The sequence below is a fragment of the Schistocerca serialis genome, chromosome 9 (assembly GCF_023864345.2).
Source record: "Schistocerca serialis cubense isolate TAMUIC-IGC-003099 chromosome 9, iqSchSeri2.2, whole genome shotgun sequence".
NCBI lineage: Eukaryota > Metazoa > Arthropoda > Insecta > Orthoptera > Acrididae > Schistocerca > Schistocerca serialis.
The window spans coordinates 473,353,758-473,379,231 of record NC_064646.1 but is presented as its reverse complement, the minus strand read 5'-3'; the positions used below and the strand labels follow the sequence as shown (position 1 = coordinate 473,379,231).

The window sequence follows — 25,474 nt, the reverse complement described above, 5'->3', positions numbered from 1 at the left end:
TTTATAGACTAAGAGACTTTGCCCAATAGTAAATAAAAAAAATGATATTTTTTGGAGAAACCGTTATATTGTTACTTTCCAGCAACAAATAATAGCAGTTGTAATTTTGAAGGTTAAGAGGAAGGGGCTCAAGGCATGTAAAAATGAAATACCAAAGAATTCTTGCATTATGTTTATTTCACATTATTTACAAAAATATATTCAAATGTTTTTGATACCAATAGAATTAGGTTTAAGTGCCACTTGTATAGCCTAATGAAATACATATTAAGTAGCATTGTACATACAGTAATTTTTTTATACGTGATATATACTTTCTTTCTACTTCCAACTGATAATGTTCATTAAAATATATTTACATGAAACACCTTGTAGTTTGAAAAACAACATTAGAATTTTTATTGCATAACACTTATCAATTTGTATATATGTATGTACAACCTTAAAACTGGATTTTGTTTTGAAATTTTGCGTGAAACAGAGTAACTAAATAAAATTAACTTGTGCATATAACTCTGGGTCTCTTAATATTTACATTAGTTTTTACATTATTTGTAATATATTAAGAAAAGCATTTTATTTTCCTAACACATTAATTTCACTTATCAATATTATTATCATCTAGATGGAGTGATATATTGACTTATTACACATTCTTGTTAATACTGTTACAAAATGGGGGTTACAGTAAGAGAACATTCATGTTATAATTGTTTGCAGTTATAGATGTACTTGGATGTCATTCTCACGTTAGTTTAGCATTAACATGAGTTCAGCCTGGTAACAATCACATGAAAGTCTTCGTATTTAGTGCTGAGTGGTTGCTGACTACTTCTGGTTCACTGGTGAAGAAAATATACCACAAAATATTCCCCAGAGAAAGGTTTTTAATGCTGTGTGGGAAAATTAAATGATGTTACTTGCTTTATTCACCAGTGTTGCCCTCAACTTTTTTGACACTTGTCTTCTTTTTTGTAGCTGAAACAGATATTTCAGACATTGTCAAAGTACAATAATGAACCATATATGTGCAAACTTTTTGGAAGTCAGTAGGTATCATCTATTCTGTCCATTAAGTCTTTTTTTGTGGTGACATTCATAATTAAACTGGACAATGTGTCACACTCATTTTTAGTTCAAAACCTGATGCACAACTTTAGTATGTATATAAAGTGATAAACATATGTCACATATACAATGCTCAAAATCAAAATCTCACTGCTTGTTATAAGCAGGTAATTTTTAGTAAGTACACATATCCCTAAGTCTATAAGGGTTTTGAGAACTGTACCTGCATACAAATAATGCCTTTTTGCCAGAATTTTGCACGTTTTCTCTGTTATTTATGTATTTCATTGTTTATGTCTCACTTAGATTATGAACTATTATTGTTTGAGTGAATGCTACTGTACTGATTATGATGACTTTTTGGAATATTTGATTTACATGAGTAATAACACGATGTTAAATTTCATAGTACTGTGAGAAAAATGGAAACTTTAGGAAGTTGTCTTATGGAATCAAGTGCAGTTTTAAGAATGGTTCCTCCAATTCAAAAACAGTCATTAGTCCACTAAATATGGGCATCAATGAGAGATGCTTTTGACTTTAGCTGGTACTGCTCACATTCAGAAACTCAATGGTTTGGCGCAAATTAATTGTTGCTAAACTGTCAGGGAACTTCTAGAAGGGGTTGGAATCTCAGCTGGATTTGTCATGAGATTTTAACTGAAAAATTGTATGTGCATTGGATTGAGACAAACTGTGATTCTTGTCTGATGATGACCAAAGAATAGAAGGAACATCAGTTGAATGTTCTGAAGATTCACCTCTTATTTCTGTCCAAGTAGGCATATTTGGTCGCTAATCTGCTGCAAATTCAGATATCATCCTGCCAGATCATGTCTAATCTGATTGATCCATCTCTTCTTTGGGCATTCTCTTGGTCTCTTGAAATAAGTTCTTTCCCAAACCATGCTCTACCTACTTTTTGTGGGCCCATTTTTTTGAGACGATCAAGCACCGTGAGATTTTTAACTCAAAATCACTGCTGAAAGGCTGCTGTTTTTACACAATTAATGAAATTTGTCATGTGAACTGGACATGAGCAGGTATAGCACTTGGTTTCCACACTGGGAATGGCTGCAGCATTTGTTGGGCTATACTACACATCAATCTGTCACCACAACCAAGATTTCAGAGGGCGGGAGGGGGGGAGGGGGTGGGCATTCACACTTTATCCAGAAGTTTACATATTCTATCTTCTTTCTGTTTCATAATCAGATAATAAACAATACCAAAATCTAATTTCAAGACAAAATCTAGAGGTAGCATATTTATCTACTGAAGTCACATTTCCCGACACTTTACCACAACAAACAGTACTAAAAGACATGATTTGGAAAGACGTTTCATTCTATGTATGTTAGCTTCACTGCACGCTTAATAGTTTTCATGTTTTCAGTTCTAAACAGGAGATGTTTAATGTTCGTTTGTTCAATCCACGGCATTAATTAGTTTGTGCGAAATCCACGGAATTAATGACTTTGTGTGACGAAAGAGTGATGCTTCTGGTACATCATAAGTCTTGTGCTGTGTTTGTGATTTTTGGATGACAAAATAAATACTGAACTGTGATCAAATCAGGCAGTGACATAGAAAATAGTCTTTGTTTGCTCATATTCTCTAGCATGTTTGCATAATGTAATGAAGTCCCTCCTGAGAAATAAAGCTCTTATACATAAATGAATCTAATATTACAGAACATACTTCTATTAAATTAATGAGAAAGTCTTAAGATCTTTTGCCAATGGCCTTGCCGCAATGGATACACAGGTTCCCGTCAGATCACTGTAGTTAAGCGCTTTCGGGCGTGGCCGGCACTTGGATGGGTGACCATCTGGGCTGCCATGTGCTGTTGCCTTTTTTTGGGGTGCACTCAGCCTCGTGATGCCAATTGAGGAGCTACTCAACTGAACAGTGGCGGCTCCAGTCAAAGAAAACCATCATAACGACCAGGAGAGAGTTGTGCTGACCACACGCCCCTCCTATCCGCATCCTCAGCTGAGGATGACAAGGTGGTTGGTTGGTCCTGATGGGCCACTTGTGGCCTGAAGACAGAGTACTTAAGATCTTTTAGAAAACGCAGAGGTGAATGAAAAGACTTCTGGAATTTTAACTGCTACACTACCATGATCTTGCTAGTTTTGGTATCTCACATTGTCTGATACCCTAATTGCCAATATGTCATTAACTTCCATTTAATTATATTAAATTGTGCCAAGAATGATGTTTTTGGTACACCTTCAATATGCCATTGCTTTGAAGCAGAACCCTTTCCTAACACTTGAGTTGTAATATCAAAACAACAAAAATTCTTTAACAACAAATAGGACATTTCCTACATTTTCTTAATACAAATTGTACCAATAACAATGCTTTTTTGAGAGATCCACTATGTGGTAGTGCTTTGAAACACTAGTTGTTCATTGGATGTAAGCTATAATATAGAACCATGCATTAAACTCACTAGATATTGGCTCAACCAAACCTAATGTGGCATCTTCCTAGTTCTGCTTGTGACATGTACATGATGGAGGAGAGCTAAGATAAAGCAACTTAGCCTTCGGGAGGTCCATAAGAGCCTTACTCAGTAGCAACCTTGCTCCAAATCTCTGCTACACAGAGTTGACCAGTATTTCAAGACACAGCCTAGACTGCTGTCTGTTCGAAAAATGCCATTCAGTGTTAACAGTTCAAAAAATTTTGACTGTCATTACGTGAATTCATGTGGTATATATTTGAAATGTTTTCTGATAATTCATGTTCTGTAATCCATTACTAAGAAATGTATTTTAATATACATTTTGTGTGGCTCTGCCTCAGAGTGTTTAACTATGAGCCACAACTATACAAGCCAAAAGAAAATTTTAAGAATGGAAAGTGGAGTGGAAACATCACTGGGGCAAGTGCGCATTTATATCCTTACTTTCAGCTGCTACTGCTGCTAAGATATCACATGAAGGCTACTTTACATTGGAAAAGAGAACAAGTTTAAATAGTTTGATAGTGTGAAGAAATGTTACACCACTAAAGAAGGTGTGCTGTTCCTTCTGTAGTTCCGTCTGCTGCCATATTTACTCAAAGATGTAAAGAGCAGAATAGTTAGATCAGTGATTCACTGTGTAATTTATTATACACTCCTGGAAATTGAAATAAGAACGCCGTGAATTCATTGTCCCAGGAAGGGGAAACTTTATTGACACATTCCTGGGGTCAGATACATCACATGATCACACTGACAGAACCACAGGCACATAGACACAGGCAACAGAGATTGCACAATGTCGGCACTAGTACAGTGTATATCCACCTTTTGCAGCAATGCAGGCTGCTATTCTCCCATGGAGACGATCGTAGAGATGCTGGATGTAGTCCTGTGGAACGGCTTGCCATGCCATTTCCACCTGGCGCCTCAGTTGGACCAGCGTTCGTGCTAGACGTGCAGACCGCGTGAGACGACGCTTCATCCAGTCCCAAACATGCTCAATGGGGGACAGATCCGGAGATCTTGCTGGCCAGGGTAGTTGACTTACACCTTCTAGAGCACGTTGGGTGGCACGGGATACATGCGGACGTGCATTGTCCTGTTGGAACAGCAAGTTCCCTTGCCGGTCTAGGAATGATAGAACGATGGGTTCGATGACGGTTTGGATGTACCGTGCACTATTCAGTGTCCCCTCGACGATCACCAGTGGTGTACGGCCAGTGTAGGAGATCGCTCCCCACACCATGATGCCGGGTGTTGGTCCTGTGTGCCTCGGTTGTATGCAGTCCTGATTGTGGCGCTCACCTGCACGGCGCCAAACACGCATACGACCATCATTGGCACCAAGGCAGAAGCGACTCTCATCGCTGAAGACGACACGTCTCCATTCGTCCCTCCATTCACGCCTGTCGCGACACCACTGGAGGCGGGCTGCACGATGTTGGGGCGTGAGCGGAAGACGGCCTAACGGTGTGCGGAACCGTAGCCCAGCTTCATGGAGACGGTTGCGAATGGTCCTCGCCGATACCCCAGGAGCAACAGTGTCCCTAATTTGCTGGGAAGTGGCGGTGCGGTCCCCTACGGCACTGCGTAGGATCCTATGGTCTTGGTGTGCATCCGTGCGTCGCTGCGGTCCGGTCCCAGGTCGACGGGCACGTGCACCTTCCGCCGACCACTGGCGACAACATCGATGTACTGTGGAGACCTCACGCCCCACGTGTTGAGCAATTCGGCGGTACGTCCACCCGGCCTCCCGCATGCCCACTATACGCCCTCGTTCAAAGTCCGTCAACTGCACATACGGTTCACGTCCACACTGTCGCGGCATGCTACCAGTGTTAAAGACTGCGATGGAGCTCCGTATGCCACGGCAAACTGGCTGACACTGATGGCGGCGGTGCACAAATGCTGCGCAGCTAGCGCCATTCGACGGCCAACACCGCGGTTCCTGGTGTGTCCGCTGTGCCGTGCGTGTGATCATTGCTTGTACAGCCCTCTCGCAGTGTCCGGAGCAAGTATGGTGGGTCTGACACACCGGTGTCAATGTGTTCTTTTTTCCATTTCCAGGAGTGTAATTATTTAAAGAAAGTTAACTGTATCTTTAAACTGTGTTTCATTTTCTCAGAGAGGTCATTGTAAATTATGCAGTAGGCTGTCTGAGCTGCTTGAAATTTTACATATCAAACAGAGAGCAAACAAATAAAGTATATTTTGTTTCTCTCCTTAGTTCTCTTTTTTCTTTATTTAATAGAGCAAGTAAGTATTAACTTATTGTGGTGTCACCGCCAGACACCACACTTGCTAGGTGGTAGCTTAAATCGGCCGTGGTCCATTTAGTACATGTCGGACCCGCGTGTCGCCACTGTGATCGCAGACCTAGCGCCACCACCAAGGCAGGTCTCGTGATAAGAGAGAGCACTCGCCCCAGTTGTACGAGAACCTAGCTACCGACCAGATGTACGAAGCCTTTCTCTCTCATTAGCCGAGAGACAGAATAGCCATCAGCTAAGTTAATGGCTACGAACTAGCAAGGCGCCATTAGCCATACAGTGATTGTACTTAAAGTCTCCTGTGTATCGTCAAGATCGATGTACCCCAAGGATTGAGTAAAGTTAAGTATTAAACCTGCTCCGTACTTTTCTTCCTAACATTAATTACGTATCCTGTTCCAGTACTTCACGCCCGTCTGCGTTAGTCTAGCTTGCCTTTTCAGCCATCTCAACTTCACGGTGTCGGCCCAGCTACCGACACAACACTTATTACATCTTTAATGTAATTATTTCTGTTGTACAGTCTAAAAAAATTAATTGTGCTGATTTTGATAATTGTAGGGAACCACAAAAACTCTTACCTGTAATTAGCTTTATAGGCTCATCAGGCTTGTGGTTCTTGTAGTCTTTTCCTCCAAACTCCACTCCTGAACTAACTTGGTAGATTGGCAAGGGAATCACTGTTGAAGATACTGGAACCATTACTGTGAACAGAAAAAAAGTATTCATTCAACACATATGTGGAAATCTTAATTAATTAAGGAAAAGAACAGTCTCTGTAAATAATTAACTGATGCGTGTGACTGACAGCTCTTAAAAAGAACTGAATTTTTAGTTCTATAAAGACAATTCCTTTTTCCAGAAAGTAAAAAGTGTCCATAAAAAAAGAAAGCAACAGAAGGATTTGGTTTGTTGAAAGCAAAAGAGAGATCATGAGAGATCTGTGAAGTAAGTGAGATGCATTACTTAGTATCAGTACCATACACAGAATGAATCTTTTTCTCTAATGTGAAGTATGTGGTCTTTTGAAATATTCTGACAGATTAAGATTGTGTGCTGGACCAGGTCTCAAACCCAGTTTCTTGCCTCTTATGTTCAATAATCATATGAACTGAGCTATTCAGGGATGATCCTTTATCCACTTTTCTGAATATACTGCTGCTGTGGGTAGTAAATCATATGTCATGTGCAGTGTAGACTCTTTGATTATCCATGTTATCTCTGAATTTCGAGAAAATGAATGATATTTAGATTTTCTTTGTAGTTTATCATTACAAGATGTAAATATCCATTGTATGTTGAGTCAGATAAATTGTATTCTCACTTGACACTGGTCTTGAAGTTCTAGAGGACAGTACTTCCAGGTCTGAGTCATGTTCCAGCTCATAGTTTTAATCTGTCAGGAACTTCCACACAATGGATACTGCAAAGCACTGTACATGCAAACTAAGTTGACACTCAGTGTGATGGCTGATGGGAGTGACTGTAAATGGGAAATGCCTTTACGGTCGCTCCTACCAAATATCGAGCTGAATGTCAGCTCCGTATCTACATATAGCAGTGGTTCCCAACATGGGGGTAGTTACCAGCTGAGGGGTAGAATGAAATTTTCTGAGGGGTGAAAACTAAACGATTTGATTCTGTTTCAATCACAAAACTAAATTATTTTTAAAAAGAGCATTACTATTATCACAGTTTTGTAAGACTCTAATAATAATTTTATATACATATGTTTGTGTTTTGCTAAAGGTGGACCCAATCCAAAAACATATGTATTGTTAATGCAAACACAGACAACAGAGCTTCAACCCCAAGATGAATATTTATATAAGTTATCAATAATTACTTTTTCAGTTATTACCATTAATGTGGCAGAGGTTAAAGGTTTTTCACAACGGCCACACACATGTTGTGCTTTGTCCCATACATTGCTAATGATAAAAGTAGGGTATATATGTAACAAATGCTAAATATCTCAAGAAAATGTCTTCTTCAAGTTGTGGATAATAATACAAAAGTCCAGAAAATTCTCATTACTCACTTTCAAACAGGAAAATGAATTAATTTGCAGCATGACACAAGAGTAACTACATAAGACCAACTGTAATGCTGTACACAGTAATTATTATCATTTTATTACTATTGCTGTTAGTGGCTGTGGTCAAATACAAAACATTAACAGCCTGAAGTTTACCAGTTTCACCAGTTCAGAAGAACGGAGGGCTGCAATCAAGTGATTTATGAACAGTAAGTTTAGTGCACACATTTTAACTTGGTTGATTTTAAATGGGGGTGCAGTCTGCAGGTCAAGCAAGTGCCCCAATGGAGAGGAGTAATGCAGGGGAAGTATGTTTTGTAACAAGTGTCTACCCTTTCCACTTTCTTATCGGAAAAGGAGTTATGGGTAGCACTTGTAATGCACCATGAATACCTTTGTTGTTCATACTAAAAACACACACACAAAAATATCATTCATCTTTCATCATTTTAAAAATAAAAGTGTTCCATGAAAAGTCTTTCATTCTACAGTTTATTTAGGTGCTAAAGTTGGTGATAATGTGGGGGAGGTGTGACATGTTTTTTTTTGGGAGGGAGGGGGGGGGGGGGAGGGGGTACTAGCTTATGTCCAATTGCTCTCAGGAGTAATGATCTAAGAAAGGTTGGGAACCACTGATATATCATAAGCAATCAACTGTGAACCGAGGAGAAGAAAAATACACATTTCAGTGATAGCTGTTGTTCAAAAACGTACATAATAAATAAATAAATAAAGTTATTAATCAGTGCTTCACACTCAGTTTTGTGCAATATGTGCTATTTTGTCATAAAATGATTTTCATTTTTCCAAGGGTTCAGTGGCCGAAAAATAAAATCTTTTGCTGAAAATGTCATGTGTTCAGTTATATTGAATAACATCAAAAGGGTTTTAATTACTCAGCTATTGTAAGTTAGTTATTTTATCCTGCACATGAGTTTCCATGGATGTGTGACCAGGAGCATTAAATAGATAAAAGAACTCTCTCATCAAATTTGCATAAATAATTGTCAAGCCCATGAGGTTTTGAATATGTGAAACGTCTTTTCCTGTAGCCAGAACACAGGATGTTAACATGCATTATATAAATTCTGTCAACAACAGCCATTTCTGATGAAAATAATACGAATTATAACTGTGAATAATTTTAAACTCATGGGACAGAAAATTTGTGCATTTGGTGGAATCTACCAATAAAATTTATCTTATTATTGATGCAATAAACACACCCACAGAAGAAAATATTGAAAAATACTGGAAAAACAAATTTCATTACAGAATGGAAGATTTTGTAAAGGAGAAAAAGTAGCAGATATTAAGAGCTCTCTCTCTGTGTGTGTGTGTGTGTGTGTGTGTGTGTGTGTGTGTGTGTGTGTGTGTGTGTGAAAATATTGAAAAAATACTGGAAAAACAAATTTCATTACAGAATGGAAGATTTTGTAATGGAGAAAAAGTAGCAGATATTAAGAGCTCTGTGTGTGTGTGTGTGTGTATGTGTGTGTGAGAGAGAGAGAGAGAGAGAGAGAGAGAGAGAGAGAGAGAGAGAGCTTTTAATAATATTTAAAATTACGGAAGCAATCATGGAAAATACTTGAATAGAGAATGTTATAACTGTGGAAATATTTAAGAAACAGGAAGAAATGTAACATTTACTTGTCTTTTTATTTTATAGTGCACATGCATGTGCTTTCTTTTAATGTATGTGTTTGTTGTTTTCATATACACCCATACAATTCTACTCATTGATGAGTCGCCAGTATTTCAGTCATATGATTGTATAGCAGATGCCATGTGACAGTAAAGATTGCATTGTATTCCATTCTGTTTAACAGGAGGTAGCTTGACGAAAACCATAAGTATCCAAATATGCAGAGAGAGAGAGAGAGAGAGAGAGACAGAAGCCACAAAGTTGCTGTTGAATTGTAATTTATTTGTTGCAGGATGATAAAGGATTTATATGTTATTTTTTAAAATCTTGTCTTTGATTCATACTACAAGTAATCACCAGAAATAATATACGCAAAATATTTGACAGTAGCAATTTCTCCTTGAAGATGTACCAGATTGTTTCTGACATATTAGTCCAAAATCTATGAAAATCTTCAAAATTTTATGTTTGACAGTTTTATTTAAATGTGTACCAGCATTTTTTATTAGTTTTGTGTCATGACATTATGCCAATATGCAGCATGGTCATCCTAATATATGGATTTATAACCTGTTTTATTAGTTTTGTGTCATGACATTATGCCAATATGCAGCATGGTCATCCTAATATATGGATTTATAACCTGTTCCATTTTGACAATAACAGAAGTTCCTGGATGGAGCATTTCTTAAAATAAGAGAAAGTCTTGCCATGGCCATGGGAGTGTACATTTGGATGTCTGTATGGTTGTGAGTGTGAATGTGTGCACTTTTGATAGAAAAAGAGCTAGTGCTCAAAAGTTAGTGTGAATGCTTTTTCCTGTTACATGTCTCTGTGCTCCATCTGTCTATCCCTTATTTTACATATGGTTCCATTTTTAGAATTTCTGAAAAGTGATAGGCAGCAGTTATGAAGCAATAACTGATTTTACATCATGCCCAACTTGCACTGTTGTTTTCTTCATGTCATTAATAAAGCACTCTGACCAATTACAGTTTTGATCACAAGGGACTGAAAGCAGAATATATTGTCTTTCTCTCATTGGTAGCAGCTGCCATTCTGAATTTCAGTTTTGAATTTGTTCCTCTTACTGGGTTAAGTTTGGCAGTAGCATAACAGTGTGGAACATAAGAAGGCAATGAGTGATGTGATGAACATTTCTCCGATTAAATGAAAAGAAAAGGAAGGAGGATTAGATTTTAATGTCTCATCAACGGAAATTCATTAGAGATAGTTAAATAAAAGTCTTCTGATAAGGTGAGACACTTCCTGTACTGTTCCTTGTCTCTCCTCACTGTTGATAGGAGCTCACAGTTGTGAAGATACACAGTGTTAACACTAAGTAAATGGAGGAATGCAGTGAGTATGAACATAATCCAAATAATGTTCTCACACATGCAAAGTTGATAGGAAATTACAGTTGGTAAGTAAACGATGTCAGGGAAATAGCTCTATTAGCTGCAGAAAACAATACGATAAGCCCCTAAGAGCAGAAACTAATCCATGGACTGTAACTGAGTAATTGTTGCCATATCCTATTTTTACTTCCATCTAGTAATTTGTTCAATTGATGAAGGAGCAAATGGGCAGGCTAGTATAAGGAGCAGCCAATAAGCAATGCAACACATATTCTTCTGAAAGTAGCTGGGTTTTATTTAGGATTCCACTGCAACATATTATTCCCCACCGTTCTGGCGACAGAACCCTGTTTTTCAATGTAATCTCCGTTCAATTTGACAGCCTTACACTCCTTACAAGAAGGGCCTGCATGCCCTCATGGCACCACTCTACTGGTTGACATCAGAGCCAACATCTTGCTGCATCAATGACCTCCCCATCATGAATGTACTGCTTCACACAGAGTGCATCCTTCATTGGGCCAAACAGACAGAAGTCAGAAGATGCAAGATCCGTGCTGTAGTGTGGATGAGGAACAGCCCAGTGAAGCTTTTCCTCTCAGGTGCACAGACTTCTACATCTACATGAATACTCTGCAAATCAGAAGTACCTGGCAGAGCATTCATACAATCACTTGTGTTAAGTCTTTTGCTGTCATGGAGAAAGAGAAGTTCGTTTGCATTTTTGTGGTAATGAACATGCTGAAGTCATTCTTCAGTTTCCTGAGGATAGCACAATATACTTTAGAGTTGATCATTGGACCATGAGGGATGACATCAAACAGAAAAACCCTTCAGAATCCCAGAATACTGTCACCGTGACTTCACTGCCTGAGGGTACACCTTTGAACATTTTTTTCAGAGGAGGGGTGGTGTAACACCACTTCATGTACTGCCGTTTTGTTTCTGGTTCAAAGTGATGAAGCCATGTTGCCACTGTTTGACAAAAAATTGTCTCAATCAGCTTAGTAATGCACAAACAATTCCACACAGATACCCCCTTGTTGCTCTCTATGGTCTTATGTTAGGCGATGAGGAATCCAGCAGTCCAACTGGTTGACATGTGTCAGCACTACCAACAGTTTTGTAGTGAAGCATTTGATTGTGACATGTTGATAACCTCAAATGAGAATGTCCACATGTTGCAACATTGCAGGAATCAAAGCTGTGTGCAGCTGGCTGCCATGTGGGAGATGGGACAGGTTTGCACATCCTTGCTGTGATGATGAGAGACCCCTTGCTCAACGGCTCACTGCATTTTTGTTCACTGCCATGTCTCTGTAGACAATCTACTAGTGTCAATGAATATTTGCAATGCTGTGGTTTCTGCCAAAAGAGACTCAATCGCAGCTCTCTACTTGGAACACACATCCATCACCGAGCTGCCATTTTGAAGGCTACGTACAATGTCGCCACCCATTGTTACTTTGTGAAACTATAAGGGCTGAATTGGGAATATTCCATGATGTCCCACAACAATTTCCGCATTTCTAAGCTGAAATTGGCTGAGAGAGGAAAAAACAAATGTTGCATTATTTATGGAACTTTTCTTGTATTTCCATAGAGGATATGCAACTTTCAGTAAAGTTGTACCCCTAGTCTTCAGGATGGATTGTTTCTTCATTACAGGATAAAAGGGAAATACATAGCTGCAGATGAAGGAGGTCTGTAGCTGACACAGAGGTCAAAACAGTCACCTAGTCTCACTGCAGGTTGTCTACCTAACGAATTCCAGGGGCAACAAAAATTTGACTTTATGTAATTCATATTAGGACTGTTGATAAAATATTGATATGTCAATATCAAAATGGCAATATCAATTGCCCATATTTTTATTTTATACCATACTTTTTCGCAATTTTTTTATAAATATTTGAAGTTGTTCTTTTGAAATTTTAATGGAACATAATTTTACTTTCACTGTTTGAAGGAGTCTTAGTACTTTTTGAGGTTTCATCACATCCAGTATTTCTCTTTGACCATGTGAAGCAAGTATGGATGGCGCAAAGAGGAAGTCCAATTGCCTTGGGGGATGGCAGTGTGAATGGAATAACAAGATATCTGATGTGAAGAAATAGCACACCAGTTGCGCTAAAGAAACAATTTTAACGCAACTAGTGAGCTATTTCTTCACATCAGCATTCTTCAAAAACAATTGCTGAAATTGATAAGCAAAAATCTAAATGACAAAATTGTCCTTGGCGATAGGTGTAGATGTGTAAGGGGAAATGCTATCAGCCGTGTGGGGTAGCCGCGTGGTCTGAGGCACCTTGTCACGGTCCGCATGGTTCCCCCTGTCAGAGGTTTGAGTCCTCCCTCAGGCATGGGTGTGTGTGTTGTCCATAGCATAAGTTAGGTTAAGTAGTGTGTAGGCTTAGGGACTGATGACCTAAGTAGTTTGGTCCCATAAGACCTTACCACAAGTTTCCAAATTTTCCAACTGTTACAGTGTTACTGTTGCAGTGTTACTGCAGTGGCATTTGCAGGAATGAATAAACAGGGAAGTCGACATGAAGTGTTCCAGAAAAATCAAATACATGACGAAACTGAATGACAGATCCATGGGACACCTCTTATTGTGCCACTTACCTGCAGTTACCACTGTTAGCAAAACGATTATGGTGAAGAGTGAACATGCATCATTTTCCTTTCAATTCTTGCTCTAAGGGGGATAGACAGACTGCTAGCTTGTTAATGTACAGAATATCTAATTGTAAGTCAAATCTTAAATATACAGAACTGAAAATGGCAGTACATTTACAATTTGCAGCTGATATTTGTATAGACTGGTACGTCGATATTTTTTCTGTCGATATGTCGACAATTTTTTTCGATATATTTAGGGCCAATAATGGCATATTTTTAAATATTGATATATCATATTGCCCCCCCCCCTCCCCACCCTGCCTGTGAACTATGGGCCTTGCCATTGATGGGGAGGCTTGCGTGCCTCAGCAATACAGATAGCCGTACCACGTACTGTAGGTACAACCACACAACGGAGGGGTATCTGTTGAGAGGCCAGACAAATGTGTGGTTCCTGAAGAGGGGCAGCAGCCTTTTCAGTAGTTGCAGGGGCAACAGTCTGGATGATTGACTGATCTGGCCTTGTAACACTAACCAAAACGGCCTTGCTGTGCTGGTACTGCAAACGGCTGAAAGCAAAGGGAAACTACAGCCGTAATTTTTCCAGAGGGCATGCAGCTTTACTGTATGGTTAAATGATGATGGCGTCCTCTTGGGTAAAATATTCCGGAGGTAAAATAGTCCACCATTCGGATCTCCAGGCATGGACTACTCAGGAGGAAGTCGTTATCAGGAGAAAGAAAACTGGCATTCTATGGATCGCAGTGTGGAATGTCAGATCCCTTAATCAGGCAGTTAGGTTAGAAAATTTAAAAAGGAAAATGGACAGGTTAAAGTTAGATATACTGGGAACTAGTGAAGTTCAGTGGCAGGGGGAACAAGACTTCTGGTCAGGTGACTACAGGGTTATAAATACAAAATCAAATAGAGGTGATGCAGGAGTAGGTTTAATAATGAATAAAAAATATGGGTGCAGGTAAGCCACTACAAACAGCATAGTGAACGCCTTATTGTGGCCAAGATAGACACAAAGCCCACACCTACCACAGTAGTACAAGTTTATATGCCAACTAGCTCCGCAGATGATGAAGGGATTGATGAAATGTATGATGACATAAAAGAAATTATTCAGATTGTGAAGGGAGATGAAAATTTAATAGTCATGGGTGACTGGAATTCGATAGTAGAAAAAGGGAGACAAGGAAAAGTAGTAGCTGAATGTGGCCTGGAAGAAAAGAATTAAAGAGGAAGCCACCAGTTAGAATTTTGCACAGAACATAACTTAATCATAGCTAACACTTGGTTCAAGAATCATTAAAGAAGGTTGTATACATGGAAGAACCCTGGAGATACTGGAAGGTGCAGATAGATTATATAATGGTAAGACAGAGATTTAGGACCCAGGTTTTAAATTGTAAGACATTTCCAGAGCCAGTTGTGGACTCTGACCACAATCTATTGGTTATGAACTGTAGATTAAAACTAAGGAAACTGCAAAAAGGTGTGAATTTAAGGAAATGGGAGCTAGATAAACTGACAGAACCAGAGGTTGCAGAGAGTTTCAGGGAGAGCATTAGGGAACAATTGACAAGAATGAGGGAAAGAAATACAGTAGATGAAGAATGGATAGCTTTGAGAGATGAAATAGTAAGGGCAGCAGAGGATCGAGTGGGTAAAAAGATGAGGGTTAGTCAAAATCCTTGGGTAACAGAAGAAATACTGAATTTAACTGATGAAAGGAGAAAATATAAAACTGCAGTAAATGAAGTAGGCAAAAATAATATACTAACGTCTCAAAAATGAGATCGACAGGAAGTGCAAAATGGCTAAGCAGGCATGGCTAGAAGACAAATGGAACGATGTAGATCCATATATCACTAGGGGTAAGATAGGTACTGCCTACAGCAAAATTAAAGAGACCTTTGGAGAAAAGAGGACCACTTGTATGAATCTCAAGAGCTCAGATGGAAACCCAGTTCCAAGCAAAGAAGGGAAAGGAGAAAGGTGGAAGGGCTATATAGAGGGTCTATACAAGGGCAATGTACTTGAGGACGATATTATGGTAATGGAAAAGCATGTCGATGAAGATGAAATGGAAGATGTGATACTGTGTGAAGAGTTTGACAGAGCACTGAAAGATCTAAGTTGAATCAAGTCCCCGGGAGTAGACAACATTCCATTAGAACTACTGATAGCCTTGGGAGAGCCTACCCTGACAAAGAGCAAGATGTATGAGACTGGCGAAATACTCTCAGACTTCAAGAAGAATATAATAATTCCAATCCCAAAGAAAGCAGATGCTGACAGATGTGAAAATTACTGAACTATCAGTTTAATAAGTCACGGCTGCAAAATACTAACACAAATTCTTTACAGATGAATGGAAAAACAGTAGAAGCCAACCTCGGGGAAGATCAGTTTGGATTCCGCAGAAATTTTGGAACACGTGAGGCAATACTGACTCTACGACTTATCTTAGAAGATAGATTAAGGAAAGGCCAACCAATGTTTCTAGCTTTTGACAATGTTGACTGGAATACTCTCTTTCAAATTCTGAAGGTGGCAGGGGTAAAATACATGGAGCGAAAGGCTATTTACAATCTGTACAGAAACCAGATGGCAGTAATAAGAGTCTAGGGCCATGAAAGGGAAGCAGTGGTTGGGAAGGGAGTGAGACAGGGTTGTATCCTATCTCCGATGTTATTCAATCTGTATATTGAGCAAGCAGAAAAAAAAAATTAAAAAAAAATTTAAAAAAATTGTAGAAATAAAAATCCATGGAGAAGAAATAAAAACTTTGAGGTTCGCTGACGACATTGTAATTCTGTCAGAGACAGCAAACGACCTAGAAGAGCAGTTGAACAGAATGGACAGTGTCTTGAAAGGAGGATATAAAATGAATGTCAACAAAAGCAAAATGAGGAAAATGGAATGTAGTCGAATTAAATCTGGTGATGCTGAGGGAATTACGTTAGGAAATGAGACACTTAAAGTAGTAAAGGAGTTTTGCTATTTGGGAAGCAGAATAACTGATGATGGTCGAAGTAGAGAGGATATAAAATGTACTGGCAATTGCAAGGAAAGTGTTTCCGAAGAAGAGAAATTAGATAACATCAAGTATAGATTTAAATGTCAGGAAGTCGTTTCTGAAAGTATTTGTGTGGAGTGTGGCCATGCATGGAAGTGAAACATGGACAATGAATAGTTTAGACAAGAAGAGAATAGAATCCTTCGAAATGTGGTGCTATAGAAGAATGCTGAAGATTAGATGAGTAAACCACATAACTAATGAGGAGGTATTGAACAGAGTTGGGGAGAAGAGAAATTTGTGGCTCAACTTGACTAGAAGAAGGGATCGGTTGGTAGGACATGTTCTGAGGCATTAAGGGATCACTGATTTAGTACTGGAGGGCAGCGTGGAGTGTAAAAATCGTAGAGGGAGACCAAGAGATGAATACACTAAGCAGATTCTGAAGGATGTAGGTTGCAGTAGTTACTTGGAGATGAGGAGGCCTGCACAGGAGAGAATAGCATGGAGAGCTGCATCAAACCAGTCTCTGGACTGAAGACCACAACAACAACATATCGCATTCACGGTATTTTTAAAAATATCAGCAGTCCTAATTCATATAATTATTGATTGGATATAAAAACTTAAAATGCTCTCACAGTCTTTCATTAAGAGGCGTACTCTTATTTTAAAAGTTGATGACAATATGTCAAGTGTTTAAGTTAGAAATTGTGTATACGTCTAGACACAACATAACTCAGGGTGTGCTATATTCTTCCAATGTTTGAGAATGACAGCATCTAACAGCTTCAAACAAAGTTTAATCTACTCATAATTTCAAATCCTTTCAAAACTTTGTCTTGCTGACTTCTTTACAAAGTAATTAAAGGAAAAATGTCTACAGTTTACTACATTTTCACTATTCATAAGGTAAACTTCAGCCTGAGCAAGATGGTCCGATTTTTTACTTTTTTGCTACTTACTCTATTCCCAATGTATTTTGTGAGCAGTATCCATAAATACCACTGTGTGCACCTGCAAAGTTATATATTGTACGACACACAGTTTAGGAGATAAGACCCTGAAAAATGTGAAAAACTAGCTTCACTTAAAACGGAGCCATAATTACCCAGACTATACTCATTTAGTTTGGTTTTACTTTTTCATTAGTCTATGAGTGACTAATCCAAAACTAATAAAACTGATGTGATTAGGGCCTTGAGTCTTCGAACCATAAAGACTTTTCATGATTAATGTTATCAGGTTGTAACAAGAAGCTTTCAGATCACATTCCTCACACATAGAGGAATAAAATATGTTATGTGGACACTAGTCCAGAAACACTTCCGTTTTTGTGTTGGAGCTCATTTTCTACTTCTCTTCACAATAACATTAATCACAGGAAATGTACAGAAGCAAAATTTACTAGCCTTACAAGTAATGTTTCTTGTTTATGTTTGGCTGGATTGTACAGTAAGCTTTAATTCTTTGGTTCATTGTCAGTGTTCGTAATTCCACTCGAACAAAGGTAATGTTGACATGTGACTCAGTTCATTTCTATGCTAGCTTCGACCACGTAGGATCAGCCGTTTAATGTTCTCATGGACTGTACAGTGCAATGGAACCGTACTCAAATGCAGAGCTGGCAGATGCCCATTTGTTGGCCTGGCACGAATTAGCAGCCCATACTGGCTGTGGCACTCAATGCTTGTGTTGGCAGAGATTTACAGGATGATGGTGCCCACACATGAGGATGTTTTGAGCAACTGATCACGGTGTTAGGGAGCATGGAACATTTTGAGGCTACTACTCGCAACTAGGACATCTGAACTGGAGGAGCAACTTGGTGCAGTTGATGACAACCCTGGTGTCAGCGTAAGACAATTAGCTGCAGCACGTAATGTTGACTGCATTACTGTCTAGGGAGTGCTGCACGAGAATTGGCTGTGTGTATACACAGCAGAGGGTCGAAATCGTGTTGGAAACTTGGCATGAAGGGTACAGAGAAGCAACATTAGTACCCACTGGCTTTCATATCAAATGTTGCCAGGTCAACGGCTCACAACTGCCATTACTTTGGACAGAGATGTAGCCAGGGCTTTGTCAAATGGAGGGGGATGGGGTACGATTTCTTAAAGAGGGCCTTAAAAAGACTGATTTCCGAAAATGATCACGAAGTTTTCAGCAAGCAGAGATATAATTTTGTTAGTTAGGAGTGCTATATGTTGGCAAACCACTAAGAAACAGTCATGCTCCAATCTATCATCATCCTCCAAGGACATTTTACATTCCTCTTTTTTTTCAGTCTTGATGTGATTAGATTAGATTAGATTAGATTAGATTAATATTAGTTCCATGGATCATGAATACGATATTTCGTAATGATGTTGAACAAGCCAAATTTTCCAATACATGACATAATTATGTTAATTTAACAACATAATTAAGTTAATATAACAACATTTTATTTATTTTTTTAATAATTTTTTTTTTTTTTTTTTTTTTTTTCTTAATTTATATCTAAAAGTTCCTCTATGGAGTAGAAGGAGTTGTCATTCAGAAATTCTTTTAATTTCTTCTTAAATACTTGTTGGTTATCTGTCAGACTTTTGATACTATTTGGTAAGTGACCAAATACTTTATTGGCAGTATAATTCACCCCTTTCTGTGCCAAAGTTAGATTTAATCTTGAATAGTGAAGATCATCCTTTCTCCTAGTGTTGTAGTTATGCACACTGCTATTACTTTTGAATTGGGTTTGGTTGTTAATAACAAATTTCATAAGAGAGTATGTATACTGAGAAGCTACTGTGAATATCCCTAGATCCTTAAATAAATGTCTGCAGGATGATCTTGGGTGGACTCCAGCTATTATTCTTATTACTCACTTTTGTGCAATAAATACTTTATTCCTCAGTGATGAATTACCCCAAAATATTATGCCATATGCAAGCAATGAGTGAATATAGGCATAGTAAGCTAATTTACTAAGATGTTTATCACCAAAATTTGCAATGACCCTTATTGCATAAATAGCTGAACTCAAACGTTTCAGCAGATCATAGATGTGTTTCTTCCAATTTAATCTCTCATCAATGGACACACCTAAAAATTTTGAATATTCTACCTTAGCTATATGCTTCTGATTAAGGTCTATATTTATTAATGGCGTCATACCATTTACTGTACAGAACTGTATGTACTGTGTCTTATCAAAATTCAGTGAGAGTTCGTTTACAAGAACCACTTAGTAATTTTCTGAAAGACATTATTGACAATTCCATCAGTTAATTCTTGTTTGTCAGGTGTGATTACTATACTTATATCATCAGCAAACTTCGCCTCTTCATGACTATAGAATGGCAAGTCATTAATATATATTAAGAACAACAAAGGCCCCTAGACTGACCTTTGTGGAACCCCATTCTTGATAGTTCCCCAGTTTGAGGAATGTGCTGATCTTTTCATATTATGAGAACTGCTTATTTCAACTTTCTGCACTCTTCCAGTTAGGTTCGAATTAAACCATTTGTGCACTGTCCCACTCATGCCACAATACTTGAGCTTGTCTAGCAGAATTTCATGATTTACACAATCAAAACCTTTGAGAGATCACAAAAAGTCCCAATGGGTGGTGTTCGGTTATTCAGATCACTCAAAATTTGATTGGTGAAAGCATATGGCATTTTCTGTTGAAAAACCTTTCTGGAAACCAAACTGACATTTTGTTAGCACTTCATTTTTACAGATATCTGAAGCTACTCTTGAATATATTACTTTCTCAAAAATTTTGGATAAAGCTGTTAGAAGGAAGATTGGACAGAAGTGGTCAGGAACGGATAAACACTAATGTTTTGAGAGGCCGTGTTTATTACCGACAAGGTTTTTGAATAAAGAGATCATTGTTCGACAGAGAAGCTAGAAAAATTTTTAGTAGCGAAAATGGAAAGTATGTGGAATTATTCAACCTTAGACGTTCCCAAATTTCCTCACTTAAGTACGCACCTTTCACTTCTTGCAGCGTAAAAAAGATCATTTCTGCATAAACAATGTCCCAACAGACAAATCCATGAGCCTAAATGACGAAAATTTGGATTATTATTAATTTATCACATGGCATTTAGTGCCTGGAGTCTCGAGAGAGATGCTGGGCTCGCCTCTGATGCAGCTCTTTTCGTTTAAGCAGAGGGGCTGTATCTGTAACGGAATTCGAATCTTTCAGGAAAGGAAGGTATTCGGAAGGAAATGGCTGCGGCCTATAGAACGGGAGCAACCTCGGCATTTGCCTAACTTGAAAAGGGGAAACGACAGAAAACCATTTTAAAGGTTGCCGGTGGGCGGATTCAAACCAACTGACCTCCCGAGTCCAGGGACTGCTGGCTTAGCGGCTCAGCACACAGAGCTACGCAAAGTCGGTGGAGTATTTGGGAATACTGGTTTATGCACGTTGTTTTAAAATAAAATAAAATGCGTCACAACAAAAGATGGACTTCTCATACTGCAAGTTTTTCCTCTAATTGTGTAGTCATTTGATAGTGCATGAGTACAAGCATATGTTAAGATTTAATCGTGCATGGAATTACTGGATTCAGTTATTATAGTATTACAAGAGCGTGAATAGATTTTGGACGAAAGGGGGTGAGAGGGATGCAGGGCGCAGGCGGCTTGAAGTCAAGCATCCCGCTGAGAAAAATCTTTCAGAAGAGACCGAACTATATAGTGTGCTGTCTGTCTTCACTTACGCCTTCCTATTTTCACAAACCTTTCCCATCGTTCTGTATCAGAACTGGTTTTCATAACTGGGCACTGCCATGGTGACCAGATTGGGCGATATTTTTCCATCTGGGTTAGTAATGATACAATTTTTTTTTTAAAGAAATGTAACCATCGCCACTTGAGCGATATTTTTGTTGATCAGAGCGACTTTTGGGCAACACAGACAAATTCAAGTTTTTTTATTTATGCGCTGATTTTAACATAATGTTATTTGTAATGATGTTTACCGCTCCGCTGCCTTTTGAAATACTGAAATATTGTGACCCCAAAGTTCTATCAGCCTCCAAATAACGACTTCAGTGCTAACATTAAACTGCTATACATAGGTATTTTTTAACTTGCCATAGCGCTAGTGGATGAACCAAAATAGGTTTTCCTCTTCCTTCTTGTTGCAAACTTATCCATAATGAGGAACTGTCGGTACAGCACACAGCACAAAAAACAATAAACGGTACCACTCACATTAAATTCAACTGCAAGTAAGGACTGAACTCATTAACAAAACACCAACTGAGCTCAAGCAAGACCAACGTTTGGTCTTTGCTAAAACAGGCATGGGCGATAGCCGACGGTCCTGTGAATGCATAGGTAGTTTAAATCTGTCGTTGGCACTGCTGACAATCGATAGTACGTACACTAAGTGATCAAAAGTATCCGGACACCTGGCTGAAAATGACTTACAAGTTCGTGGCGCCCTCCATCGGTAATGCTGGAATTCAGTATGGTGTTGGCCCACCCTTAGCCTTGATGACAACTTCCACTCTCGCAGGCATCCGCTCAATCAGATGCTGGAAGGTTTCTTGGGGAATGGCAGCCCATTCTTCACGAAGTGCTCCACCGAGGACAGATATCGATGTCGGTCGGCGCGGCCTGGCACGAAGTCGGCGTTCCAAAACATCCCAGAGTTGTTCTATAGGATTCAGGTCAGGTCTATGTGCAGGCCAGTCCATTACAGGGACGTTATTGTCGTGTAACCGCTCCGCCACAGGCCGTGTATTATGAACAAGTGCTCGATCGTGCTGAAAGGTGCAATCGCTATCCTCGAATTTCTCTTCAACAGTGAGAAGCAAAAAGGTGTTTAAAACATCAATGTAGGGCTGTGCTGTGATAATGCTATGTAAAACAACAAGGGGTACAAGTCCGCCGGCCGGAGTGGCCGTGCGGTTCTAGGCGCTACAGTCTGGAGCCGAGCGACCGCTACGGTCGCAGGTTAAAATCCTGCCTCGGGCATGGATGTGTGTGATGTCCTTAGGTTAGTTAGGTTTAATTAGTTCTAAGTTCTAGGCGACAGAAGTTAAGTCGCATAGTGCTCAGAGCCATTTGAACCATTTTGGTACGAGTCCCCTCCATGAAAAACACGACCACACCATAACACCACCGCCTCCAAATTTTACTGTTGGCACTAAACACGCTGGCAGATGACATTCACTGGGCATTCGCCATACCCACACCCTGCCATCGGATCCGTGCCGTGATTCGTCACTCCACACAACGTTTTTCCACTGTTCAGTCGTCCAATGTTTACGCTCCTTACACCAAGCGAGGCGTCGTTTGGCATTTGCGCCGTGATGTGTTGCATATGAACAGCCGCTCGGCCATGAAATCCAAGTTTTCTCACCTCCCGCCTAACTATCATAGTACTTGCAGTGGATTCTGACGCAGTTAGCAATTCCTGTGTGATGGTCTGGACAGATGTCTACCTATTACACAGTACAATCCTCTTCAACTGTCGGCGGTCTCTGTCAGTCAACAGAAGAGGTCGTCAACAGACGAGGTCGGCATGTAGGCTTCTGTGCTGTACGTGTCCCTTCACGTTTCCACTTCACTATTACTTCGGAAACAGTGGACCTAGAGATGTTTAGGAGTGTGGAAATCTCACGCACAGATGTATGACGCAAGAGACACCCAATCACCTGACCACGTTCGAAGTCCGTGAGTTCTGCTGAACGCCCCATTCTGCTCTCTCACGATGTCTAATGACTACTGAGGGCGCTGATGTGGAGTACCTGGCAGTGGATGACAACGCAGTGTACCTAATATGAAAAACGTATGTTTTTGGGTGTGTCCGGGTACTTTTGATCACATAGTGTATATCTTTCAGTTTCACTACACGGCATCTAGGTCGTGTGTATTTTCATCTACAGTAGGTGATAGGGACGTCCGCACCCAATGGATCCCCATCCCCTTTGGCTAAGTCTTTGTCCCTCCCCCTGTAATTTTTACCTGTGGGGCAAATTGAAGGGTCAGGTGTATTAACATAACCCTCACTGGAAGAACTACAGCAGAACAATGAAAGCGCTGTTGCTGCTATTCCTCAGGCATAGCTGCTACGTGTCGCTCAGTTCGATAAATCTAGCGCAGTGATACATCGACATCGAAGGTGGCCATTTCCAACATGTTCTGTGATGCGCATGAACACGGGTTTAACGCGCCAGTCGTATTGTGAACATTTTCTGGGACAGTTTTATTTTGACCGCCCTGCGGGCCTTCCGTGGTTTCCTTAAATCGGGATCGTTCCTTTGGAAGAGGCACAACCGGTTTCCTTCTCTGATCTTCTTGTTTGTTCGCGTGCAACTACAGTAGGAATTGATTAGCGACTCCATGGAGTGCTGTGTGCACAACGACCATATGTGTTAAATTAAAAGGAAGGTCAGCGTTGATAACTTGATACCAGTGTCTGAGTTTAACGTGTACAGCCCCGAAGATGATCACTATGTGATCGAAAATCGATTCTGCTATCAATAAAACATCAATTACGACCAACGCTCACCTTCCTTTCAATTTTACAGAAGGAATGTTAAAATGTGTATTGGCTATGATGTTTTGTGGTATTAATTTTGTGTGCGGTATCAGGTTTTTACACCTCACAAGCAACCATAGTTGACACTGCTACAGCTTGGTGCCAGCAGTGAAGGGAGAGAGAACCAAACACGAGGACGTAGCCAAAGAGGGCAGAGGGGGGAGGGGGGGATGTCCAGCAGAGGTCCAGGCTCCCGTTCACTATCAAATAAACGAAATTATATACAACCTAGTTACCCTGTAGTGAAATTGAAAGATATTTTGATTTCCAATCATACGGCGTAAAAGGGATACGCAGTTGCGACTGCACCTCGCATCCCTCCCTCCTCCCTTCGCTCGTGATACTGTAATAACTGAAGCCAGAAATTCCATGCACAATTCAGTCTTAAAATATGCGTGCATTCATACACTATCAGATGACTGAACATGCACAATTGAAGGAAAAACATGTATTGTCAGAATTCAGTCGTTTGCATTTTGTTATAAAACAACGCACAACAACCAGTTTCTCCAAATACTCGACCGACTTCGGGTAGCCGTGTGTGCTGAGCCGCTGAGCTAGCAGTCCCTGGACTTGGGAGGCGAGTTGGTTTTAAGCCATCTGCTGGCAACCTTGAAATTGGTTTTCTGTGCTTTCCCATTTTCAGTTAAGGCAACTGCCGGGTTTGGTCCCATACTAAAGGCCTCAAACAATCCTTTCCGACCACCTTTCTTTCCTGAAGAATTCCAATTCCCTTAAAAATGCAGCCCTTCTGCTAAAATGAAAAGAGCTGCATCTGAGGCTAGCCGAGCTTCTCTTCTGAGAATTCCGGCACTAAAAGTCATATAAATTAATAATAATCCAAATTCTTCTTATTTAGGCTCATGCAGTTGTCTTCTGGGACATTCTCAAATGTGGAAAATGACCTTTGTTTCACAGCAAGAAGTGACAGATACATAAATGAAGAAATCTGGGAAAGTGTAAGGTTGAATAATTCCAGACCCTTTGCACTTTCGACACCACAAATTGTTCTAGCTTCTCTGTCGAACAGAGATTTCTTTATTCCACCAACCCTGACGGTAATAATCACGGTGTGCCAAAAAATTTGAAACTGTCCATTCCTGATCATTCCCTCAGCTCAAAACTAGATTGAAAGAAGATGAGTGTAAAATGAGCTTGGAGGGTGAAGGGAGGTGGGAACACGGCTGTTTCTGGATGGTTTACCAAAATACAGCACTCCTAAGTAACGATATATTCTGCTCTTGGTGAAAACTCCGAAATCATTGTCGAATAAAATGGGTTGTCCTTCTTATGGAAACTTTCAGAATGAATGAAAAACACGAGGTAATTTGAGCTCGATTTTAACCAAATGCTAGATTTTCACGCAACTAAATGTTGCACTACGTCGTCTACATCCACATCTACA

The 25,474-nt window shown here is 39.6% G+C and overlaps 1 protein-coding gene across 1 annotated transcript in view; it reads right to left on the bottom strand.

The window, feature by feature from the left end:
- Positions 1 to 222: 222 nt before the first annotated feature.
- The window catches only part of LOC126419719 (uncharacterized), a 175,367-nt gene continuing 150,115 nt past the window's right edge, over positions 223 to 25,474 (bottom strand). Inside the window, exons 3-4 of the mRNA XM_050086899.1 lie at positions 6,399 to 6,521; positions 223 to 978 (exon numbers count right to left, since the gene is read on the bottom strand). Coding sequence (XP_049942856.1) covers positions 926 to 978; positions 6,399 to 6,521 — 176 coding nt within the window. The 3' untranslated portion in view covers positions 223 to 925. The remainder of the gene's footprint in view (positions 979 to 6,398; positions 6,522 to 25,474) is intronic.